This window comes from Hydra viridissima, unplaced genomic scaffold, assembly GCF_058129835.1.
Source record: "Hydra viridissima isolate aposymbiotic clone 2 unplaced genomic scaffold, HvirCarnegie_v1 scaffold_9, whole genome shotgun sequence".
Classification (NCBI taxonomy): Eukaryota; Metazoa; Cnidaria; class Hydrozoa; order Anthoathecata; family Hydridae; genus Hydra; species Hydra viridissima.
Window position 1 is genome coordinate 12,657,777 of NW_028324308.1, and position 11,503 is coordinate 12,669,279.

At 34.4% G+C, this 11,503-nt stretch overlaps 1 protein-coding gene across 1 annotated transcript; it reads right to left on the bottom strand.

Annotated features, from left to right (window-relative positions):
• Nucleotides 1–7,406: 7,406 nt before the first annotated feature.
• Nucleotides 7,407–8,552, bottom strand: LOC149884117 (uncharacterized). Its single transcript, XM_090098693.1, has 2 exons — nt 8,346–8,552; nt 7,407–8,252 (listed from the first exon to the last, which is right to left on the bottom strand). Exons 1-2 carry the CDS (start codon nt 8,550–8,552, stop codon nt 7,407–7,409), a joined length of 1,053 nt encoding a protein of 350 aa, XP_089954819.1.
• Nucleotides 8,553–11,503: the final 2,951 nt, after the last annotated feature.

Here is an 11,503-nt window from a genome sequence, read left to right on the forward strand (position 1 = left end):
ATTAAGTTTAAAATAACATACAGTTTAATGGCCAACTGACGATCAGCAAAATAAACCGGATATGTTTTTGTTTTTTCTTTTAAATAAATGTATTTTTTGCGGACAAATTATATATATATATATATATATATATATATATATATATATATATATATATATATATATATATATATATATAATGTTTGAGTGTGTGAATTTATTACGCCGTGAAAGGCTTCTAACAATATCGCATATTTACAATACGTGGCCGGAGCAAGAAGTAAAGCTTTCCTTTTCCACAAGTCCCGTTTTTATATATCTCATTCATTTTTCTGGTTATGCGAAATTTAAACTTCTCAAAAAATATTAATGAACTAGAATATCAGATCAGTGTCGGATTATGGGAAATAGCAATTTAAAGTTCTTACAAAGTAAAATTTTTAAAAAGCTTAATTTAAAAGTTTTATTCAAACGTCAGATGTTGAAAAAGATAACAAGGTTGAGATCCTAGTTATATTAAAATTTTGCACAGTATCATGTAGTTGAACATTACAACTACATGATACAGTGCAAAAGTTTTAAAGATGATATAAGATAGCATTTGAATCCAAATGTTAAACCAATTTTTCTTTAATATTTTACTTGTGTTTTCTGTTTAATTCAACAATCAAAATATAAAAGTTATATAATCACTTTATTGAAGAAAAACATGAAAAAGGAAGAGCTCTGGGCTACAATAACTTTTTTTCAACCAACATCCTAGCAACAGATAAACAGTCTGTTTCTCCCCCGTCTTCCTTAGATTTTACATTTTCTGAGAGACTTTGTGTTTGATATAATTAGTTTACTTGTAAGGCCTGGTACCTAAACGGTAGATATTGATACAACTCTAATTTTGAAATAATCCATTAAACATTTTTTTATATAGGTTTTAAAAAACATCTACGTGCAAAATATAATTTGAATAAAAAATGTTGTAATTTTTTGTTCACATAGAGCTTGGAATCTTGTTGCTAAAAGCACTAAAATATAATCTATGGACCATATTACCAAATATGGTTTATTTCAAGTAAATATTATCCTAATTATTTATGTTGTTATTAATGTTGATTTCAAAATTTTTTTTTTTTTTTTTTTTTGTCATAATTCACCAAAAACTAGTTTCAAAATGTTAGACATAAGTTTTTCAAATATTGCTTTCTTAAGTTATAAAATGTCTTTAAAGTTTAGATACAATCAAAAATAAATAAAAAATGATTGTGATTATTGTACAAGTTTTGTTCATACCAAGCTGTTGTTCATACGTAGAATTAGGGAATGTCATCGGGTCCCGTTCGGCCGCCGAATGGGTAATTTCAAAAAATTTTTCGGGTCCCGAACCCGTTCGGGTATAAACCCGCTAAATACCCGATATCCCGATTACCCGAAACAATGATCAAACGGGTTATTGAGCACTGACAGCTAAGGAATCGAAACCGATAAATTATCGGGTACCCGTTCGGGTATTGAACTTTTTTTTTTCCCGAAAACCCAAACCCGTTCGGTTTTTGGCTTTATCACCGTTCGGGTCCCGAAACTTAGTAAAAGTTTTTAAAAAATTGCGAAAATCGCTAAAAGTCACTAAATTTTTGCTATGAGTTATTGCTTACAGTAAATTTAGCATCTTTGGAAGAGTCTGTAAAATGTTTACTGTAAAATTTTAAAAATGTACTAAATTAAACTTACTTAAGCAGGGAGCTACTTAATGAAATGTTTAATTTAAGCCCACAGTTAATTAAACAACATGAGTAAATGAAAGAGGTTAAATGATGTGAAAAAATATGTGAAAAACAAAACACTGGCAAGTATAGCAATTTCACTTTAGAATTTTTACTTAACAGTGATTAAAATAAACATTTAAAGTTTGGAGATGTACTGATTCGGTGACTGTTTTCATGAGTTTCTTAGCAAGAAATAAATTGGAAGAGTTCTGAACCAAATTTTAAAAAATCATTTTCGACAAGTTCTTTGTCTTCTTCAATGTCATACATGTCCATAATGTAATTGCGTCAACAGGGGCTTCCTCGATGTCATCATTCGAGTCCTCATTTGGAACTGATGACGAGCTTTTGGTTTGGATTTTTTTCTCAAACTGAAAGTAGTTGCTCTTGATGAAGTTGCTTCGGATGATGAGACTGAAGCTGGCGCCAACCAGTCAATGTTGATGATCTGTTTGCCGTCAAAAAGTTCAAACGACTGCATGGACAAAGTTTGCAGCAGATGAATTTCCCCAACAGTTGATGAGCTTCTTTTTCCGAATCAGTTGTTTCCTGGAAATACTGCCAAATTAGGGAGCGTTTCTATCGTGAACCTCCTTCCTCACTTCCTTGAGTACGGGAACGCTTCAGTTTTGGGCGGAAATCTAAGATGACAAATTTAATAAAAATTAGGCAGATAATTAACCATACGATTAAAATTAACTTTAAACAAAACTTTGAATGCCTCCATTCGTCTCTTGATTTTTTACAACTTTAAGCAGTTCTTGAAGGTAATTAGCACCCTGTGAAAAAATTTACAAGCACTATGCAAAGAAATTAAACTAATTATATTAAACAAGGTATTACCTGTTTTTTCGGCTTCGCTTTCAGAGGAAAGTATGTCATCTGGATCTGAGATAGTGTTGGATTTTCTTTTTCACATTCACTTCCTTCTTCGTTTTCAGTATCAACATCGCCAAGACTTTGTGACGACAGAGCACTTGACTGGCAAGCAAACATATTTGAAATGTTTTTCTCAAATACACACGTCCGATTTTAAACTCAAAATTTTAAAATTACAACCTTTTTAACATCGTTTCAAGAAACGGAAAAGGAAACAATTCTGACACACAATGATGTTTTACGATCGCTTTTACTGGTTTTGGCTTACCTTGGGTTTTTTGTAACAACCAATTAGAGTCGAGCATTTCAAATAAAGATTGAGATAAAGTTATATTGCCAAACGAATGGCGTGAATAGCATAAGGAAATATATTAAATTTTGTTTAACTGCCAAAAGGCCAAGTGAAAATGTAATTATTGTGATTATTACGGTTATATTCCATTTTGGTAACTTTTTTAGAAATATCAATTATCTTTAATCAAAATGGACCTTTTTCACAGAATACCCGACAGAGCAGTTCGCGTAATCGGGTTCGGTTCGGGTAACCGGGTTCGGGAACCGATAGGATCAATAACTTTCGGGAACCGATTATTTAAATTACCCGAAAGATTGAGTCGGGTCGGGTATGAAAAAAGTTCGACTACCCGATTTTATCGGCCTTATAGGGTAATACCCGTTCGGGTAATCGGAGTCCGATAAAACTATTTTAGCTTTTATCGGTGTCCGTACCCGTTCGGGTCGGGACTCGTTCGGTTCCTATCGGGACCCGGACATTCCCTACGTAGAATATTTTTGCTCTTATTAAATTGTGCTTATAGAAAACGAAAGACCACACGGTGCATTGGAACGTGCTCTAAAACCTTGCAACATATCCTCAAAAATAATTTTTTTTTTTTTTTTTGATTGTTATCAGAAAACATTTCTTCATTCCAAAAATATAAAAACAACTTTTTTTACAGGGGTTCTGGGAATAAATCATGCATATTAGGGGAGTATCCAGGAACTTCGCTGCTCAAGATAGGTTACTAAGAGATATTGGATATACTCAAGCTTTAAGTATGTTGATAATAATGACGAATGAGGATGGCTTTCAAAAAAATTAGGGTTATTGGAGCTAACACAACTCTGTCACAACCACTAATTGCCCCTTCCTAGAACAACGTCTCCTAAAATCATAAAAATTTTTTTGTTCAACCATAAACTATACCAAATTTTATCGACATATTTCAGCAAATCTTTTTTTTTTTTTTTTAAGTTATGCAAGTTTAAAGATTCAACTGTTGAAAAAGATGCTAAGTACTTAATTACTAATATTATAATTTAGTATTTATCAAGTTTAAAAATAGTTTCATACCGAAGATTCCATCTTGTATGGTGATGAATTCAATAATCTTTTCCTCATCTCTTTGTCCTTCGGAAAAAAATGCACCTCTTAGATTTATATAGCTTATAAATAACTGCCCAATATTTTGACATATGCGGAGCTTAAATATTTTCCAAAACAACCATGGAATAATTTTTCAATATCTCTGAAGCACCTTAATGTATTTGGCAGCGGTAATTCCGAGTTTGGACTCCTGAAAAACAGTTCAAAGCTGTCTACGTTTTTAAGCAAATTATTGCAAGCATTGCCTTCCAAATGATGCTGCCCTTGATAGGATACTCTGCAGAAGTTTATTTTAGGCATATATCATTTGATATACTATAATCCACACTCCTTGTTTTAAAATTAAGTTTTTTAAATCTCTTTTAAAACTTTATCTATAGTGCCTAACAGTATATGTAACAGTATATGAAGACCTGAAATATTTACAAGTTTCAGTATTTTTTAATCGATTGAACAACTTTTCTGTACTTTTTTGCTTTTAAATTTTGCACAATTAGTCATTCATTTGTAGTACAATCTACACATAGATTCCGAAGTATAATGGCCAGCTTATTGGTGTTTTGTAGGTGCTTTGATACTGTAATTTATTTTTTAACTATTTGAAGTAAAGTCTTTTGCACAACAAGTCGTCTTAAAGACAAATTGAAGATGTCTTGAAATGGGTCTTATAGATGTCTTAAACTGGTCTCAAATGGAACACAGTAAGTTGTCTTATTTAAAACGGCTTAAAGTCGCCTTAATTAAGACGGTCTTAAAGTTGTCTTAAACTGGTCTAAAATGAAACACTCTAATACCCCATTCACACAAAAAATAAAACTTGTTTTAATCGTGGTTATTAAAACTTGTGACGCATTTTTCCGTTCACACTGCTTTTTAAAACAATGTTTCAAATAAATGAGTTTAAAAAAACAGTAGCTAAATAAACACCTTTTTAAAAGCGAGTGTTATTAAAACTCGGTTTTGTTGGTGTGAATGGGGTACTAGTCGACTTAACTAAAACGTCTTACAGTTGTGTATTTAACACGTATTAAAGACGGCTTAAAGTTGTCTTAATTAACACGTATTTATAACGGCTTAAAAAGATGTGTGTGCATATATATATATATATATATATATATATATATATATATATATATATATATATATATATATATATATATATATATATATATATATATATATATATATATATATATATGTATATATATATATTTATTTTTTTATTTATTACCTTCCAGTCTCCTTCCAATACAACATAAGTATATATATTTATATTGTATTGGAAGGAGGCTGGAAGGTGGTGACAGAATATAGAAAGATGTGAAAGTATGAATTATCCAAATGCAATAACTGAAAATAAGAGACATGATTTACTATAGAAAAATATTTCACAGCATCCACAAAAAAGAGTACTTGATTATGTTTTTAATAAGATTTTCGTAATGCTAGTGCGTTTTGAACATGTTCTGAATAAATTTATGGACAGTCTTCTCCGATTCCTTTGGATGTGTCTCTCGGACAGCCGCTAAAAAGAGAAAATTTATAAAACATTAATAGGTCAAGAAAATCATTGGTTTTTTGGAAAGTAACGTTAGAAGGCATTTACCAATTATACATTTATAAAGGTGGGTTTCTTTAAAACTCATCTTTCTGCCTCTCAGTCCATCCATGTTGAAATTTATAATTAGTAAAAAATTTAGTTTCTCAGAAATCTGTAAAATATGTGCTTATAATAACCTAGCCATAGAACCTTTACGGAGATAATTCAAAATTCTTTTGAATTATCAGTTGGTCTTTTGCATATTGTGATGGCCAAAATTCGGAAACACATTTAATACTAGCAGCTATAAGAGGAGACTTATATTTCTGATGTTGCTTATACGACTGGCAGCTAAAATTTTAATCTGCCCGCTTGCAAAGTTCTTGTTCTTCATTAGAATATCCAGTATGATATCTAGTATGAGCAACTTTCCATTTTAAAAATCTTGCTGGAATATCACAGAGAAAAGTTCTAACAGTGTGTACAACTGATTCTATTGTCAGATAAAACTGTCCGCATAACTTTAAACCACACAATTCTTGTAATTCTTCCGCAATTGCAATTAAAGACGTAATAAAAGACTCAATTAAGGAAGGAATTAAAGCATGGACGTATAAGAGTAGACGTGCAACTTATTATATTTAACTTATTACAGTAAAAACTTTTTGTATTAGTTTAAACTTTTGTAGCATTTGTTTAATAAGATTGTTCAGGATAAAGTAACTGTAGTTTTTTCTCGCAATCAACAAGTCACTAAATAGCAATAATTTTCTCTCCTAACTATAGTTAGGAGTTATAACTGTCCTTTTTTACAAATTTTCTCCTTTATATATACCCCATGCTTTTCCCAAAATATCCTTCCACAAACCGTCATAAATCACCACAAACACATATTTACAATTCTTATTGGTAAAAACTATTAAATCTATTAAATCCCTAACGTCATCAAATGTTCTAGAACTTTCCGGAATTACACTCCTCCTTGATCCTTACGGATCATCCAAATAGCAATCAAAGTATTTCGAAGGCATGCGCCGTTCCCGACCACTCTGTCGCAAAAGCATGTCGATTTCTTGGGGTCTATCTTCAGCTTCGATATTTTCCTTGTTCATCTCTAATACATCTTTAATTGGATCTCCTTGGTTTTCAGCGTTCACTTGATACTAATCAATGTTGAAACTATTCAACATTCATCTCTACCTCCACATCAGGGATAATGTAGGACTGAGTATCATTTCGAGGTCTAATGTGTTTCACATGACGCGGAATGCCGTTCACTTCTACGGTTTGGTTTAACGCATTCCGAGTTACCGTAGCTGGTTGCCACTTTGTATGGCACGTCGCATTTGGTGGTTTCAGCCAGACTTTATCGCCAATTCGAAATCTCTCGTTCATGACATTTCGTGCAGGAAGATTCTCTTTTTTCAATCCTTTCACACCAATGGGATAGCTGTATATTTTGCCCATCGGGCTTGCACCATTTTTGTCGGCTGAGACATTGTACTAATATAGTGCTTCCGGTATCGACATTTTTGATCGTTCTGCTATTCTCTTGATCGTACGGTGGTTTCTTTCCAAAATTCCGTTTCCTTCAGGATATTAAGCGGCTCTATATCTAATTTGCACTCCCCAACTATCAAGGAAACTCCTTATCTCTTTAGTTTTTAATGTTGGCTAATTGTCAGTTAATCTCAGACGGTGCTCCACGTTCACAAAAAACAAGACGGAGTATTCGGACTATGGCAACACTTCCGTATGAGCTCGATAATTGTCGCCACAACGCGTATTTTTAAGGTCCACAATCAATTAGACTCAAAAACCTGTCAGTGCCATAATGTGTGATATCCATGGCCCAGTTTCCTTAAACATCCAATTTCCCTTTTTCCCACCGTATTGGCGCTGGATCTATTGACTGACATGGATCGCACTTTTTTATCACATTTCGAACATCGTTTTCAGTAGCAGTCGGAATTGTTTTACGAACAAAGTTTAACGTTCGATTCACTCCAAAATGTCCAGTTCTTTTGTGTATATCGGAAAAAGATTCAGCCTTCGTAGCTGCGACTCCCATACAACTATTCCGACACTCTGGCACAGTAAGTTTGTTGGGCCATCTGCTGCGAACTCTAGTTAGTGCGTCGGCCAAATTATCTTTAGAAGGAATGAGTTTCACCTCAACGCTAACAATGTATTCTTCAATTAGTTGTTGCAACACGCTCAGTCTTCTTCGAATCAGCATTTCACCCGTCGCTTTTGATCTCAACCTTGATTTTCCCGTAAGGGCGTCAGAAACCCAGTGGTACACAGTCATGGAATCGGTAAAGACAGTTATTTTCTTCAGCTTCCACATCAGAGCCATATTCATTCCCCGTATCACAGCGTCTAATTCTGCCATGTTTATATGAACATCAGACGTTTCTTTTCGCAGCCATGTTGCATCCTCCACAGTAGTCTCCCCAACTTGAATAACAGCACCAATCGCTAAAGAACTGGCATCAACCCACACTTTTCCCTCATCACCACGCACAGCCCAATCACCACAAGCAGGCTCGCAGCGTTCCACCTCAGCAAATATTTCCTGAAGCACCCACTTAACGTTCTCATCACAAACTTCATCGTCCCAACATGTCGTCAGACTGACAGCTTTTCTCTTCAAGAGACTACAAATCACTCGCAGCCAACCACACACGGTTACATGTCCTACCAACTGTCCACAGATTTAAAACACAACTCTCCTGGTTAACTTTTGCGAGATAGCATCAACTCGATTCCCTCTGGACCACATCAGTTTGTTACCAACCTTGCGCACACACAATCCTAACACACGAACTCCATTATCATAAATCTGCTCACCATCTTCACTCTCCAAACCATATTTCAAAAAATGCCTCTTGACATAATCAAGACTCACCACACTTTCGTCTACGAAAATGTCGTCTACATAAGCAGACGTTCCCCTCTTCACCAATTCGTCTTGATCAATGACGGCACTCACAACGGATTTCATGATCATTGGCGCAACATTCAATCCGAAACCAAGTCGTGTCAAGCAATACCTTTTATTTCAAAACACCACTGTTTGGAACGGCCAAAGAGATTTATCAGTTTTTAGTTGAAGATAAGCCTTGCGTAAATCGATGATTGCTGGTTTGTTACCCATCCTTCTCCATTCTCTAAGCTTTTCGACACACACATCTGCATCTCTCGTGTATGCCTCAATGAAATCGTTAGCTTCTCTCCAGTCTAGAACAGGTCGGATTTTGTTGTCTTTGTTTCTCAGAATGACAGCCATTAAGGGAATTTGCCCTTTGGGCGGCCCTAATTCATTTTCGTCATACTCTAACAGCCATTTCCGATCAATCCAATCCTGTAGTTCGTTTTCATAGTCTGCTCTAGCGTATGGTGGAATTCCGTACTGTGCCACTTTATTATACAATCTGTTGGGGCCTTCTCCATCTTTCCATTTCCATTTGACTCTCCATTCAACACCATTAAAAATTGCTTCATGATCATTCTTTTTAATTTCCATTTTCTTGACTTTGTTCTTACTCGAAGCCGATGCTCCACAGTAACTCAGTCCGAACTTTGCTTTTCCCTAAGGAGAAACGGATACTCCTCCAAGTAATTTAATGTAACTCATTCCAAGCATAATATCAACTCCAAACGGTTGGAAATCCACTAAAACAACCTCATCACGTGCTTTAATGTCATCAACCTCAAGAATCACGACCGCTGACCCTGTGCACTGATGAACCTTTCCTTCAAACGTTACTACATTATGAGAGTTTGAGTACCTACATTGACTTTTGGGCAGGAAATTTTTATTCAAAATTGTCTTCGAACACCCTGTGTCTACTAAAGCTGTCGTAACCATACCATTAACTTTTAAAAAAACAACATATAATGCGCTCATTCCACCGATGTTCAGGAGCGAGGTAGCGCAGATTCCTCGACTTTTTCTCCGTCACATAATTTTCGTTTTGTAAACAGTTCATATGCGTGTAGGCATCTATAGAAAACGCCGCTAATAACATACGCTCGACTTCCACTACATCTTTTTGACTTCCGCGGTTAAAGCATCGTACACTGCATTAGCAGCTTCTGAGAAGAATCGGAAAAATTAGTTCAAGCTTTAAGTTCTGATTTTCTGCAATCACTTTCGTTCGTTGAATCCAGACAGCAGCATCCGAAGTGCCATCATACGTTTCAAACATGTCAAATAATCTCATACTTGGTTCCATGCCCGGTTAGCTTGTAGTTTTTTCTCGCAATCAACAAGTCACTAAATAGCAATAATTTTCTCTCCTAACTGTCCTTTTTTACAAATTTTCTCCTTTATATATACCCCATGCTTTTCCCAAAATATCCTTCCACAAACCGTCATAAATCACCACAAACACATATTTACAATTCTTATTGGTAAAAACACAAATAATAACCCATTAGTTTTTGTCAAATAAAATTTAGTTTATATATATATAGCCGGTAAATTATGCTAATATTGAACACTTAGTAATTCTTGTGGTTCGCCATAAATTGGCTTTGAGAAATTCTTTAAAACTGTGAGAAATTGTTTTTTCTTTTTTATCCTTAACTGTATATATTTCTGTTGTTGAACATATATATATATATATATATATATATATATATATATACACACACACACACACACACACACACACACACACACACACACACACACACACACACACACACACACACAAAAACACACACACACGTTTTTTAAACCGTCTTTAAAACAACTTTAATATGGCAGCTTTAAGACATTTTAATAAGACAGCCCACCGTGTTTCATTTTAGACCAGCTTAAGACAACTTTAAGACGTTTTAAATAAGACGACTTACAGTGTTTCATTTGAGATCAGTTTAAGACATCTTTAATACCAGTTTCAAGTCGTCTTAATTTTGTCATTAAGACGACTTGTTGTTTGGTGGGAAACGTCCATGATTAAAGACATCTTAAACTAGTTATTTCAAAAGACATCTTAAACCGGTTATTCCGAAAGACGTCTGAAACTGGTTGTTTCGACAGATGTCTTGTTAAGATGTGTTAAAGAAGTCTTAAACTGGTTATTCTGAAAGACATCTTAAACTGGTTATTCTGAAAGACGTCTTAAACTTGTTATTCCGACAGATGTCTTGCTAAGATGTCTTACGGACGTCTTAAACTGGTGGTCGCAAGACGTCTTAATTAGGTGTGGAAAGGCCGTCTTAAACACGTCTTTAACTAGTTGCAGACGTCTAGACGAGTTAAAGATAAGATACATATGTCTTAAAGTGGTCTTATGTTGGGTTAGTTCTTCGGATTATTTGTAATCTGAGGCATAATTTACAGAATATTGGAAGTTTTTTCCATTCATATCTGTCACACTCAGCTTCTCTGGGATTTTATCATTTTTTAACTAGCTTTAGTGCGATTGACAGAGAAACTTTAAAGAATCCCTGTCTTCCATCGACACCTAATTTTATACCATTCCATACCATTTGATACTATTTGGCATACTTCGGATCATTGTCTTGTTGGAAGGCAAATTGATCCGTTAATCCTAATTTATTGACAAAGGGCATAAGGTTGTTTCGCAAAATATTTACATATCCAGCTCCTGTTAACTTTTCTTCAATTTGAACTAAGTTACCAACTCCGTTATAACTAAAGCAGCCCCTAACAAGTACATTACCAACTCTGTTTTTGATGGTTGCATTTATAGTTTTTTTGTGCAAGGGTTTTCCTTTTCTTTTCCGTACATTTAGTTGTTTTTTGGAATTCTTTTGTTCGAATTTACTTTCATCAGACCATAAAACTGATTTCCAGAAATCTAGTGGCTTTTAAAAGTACTTTTTTTTTGCAAAGGAAAGGCGTTTAGTTTTATTTTTTCTCAAAATAAAAGGTTTTTTTGTGACACGGGATCCATAAAATCCTGCTGAGCGAAGTCTACG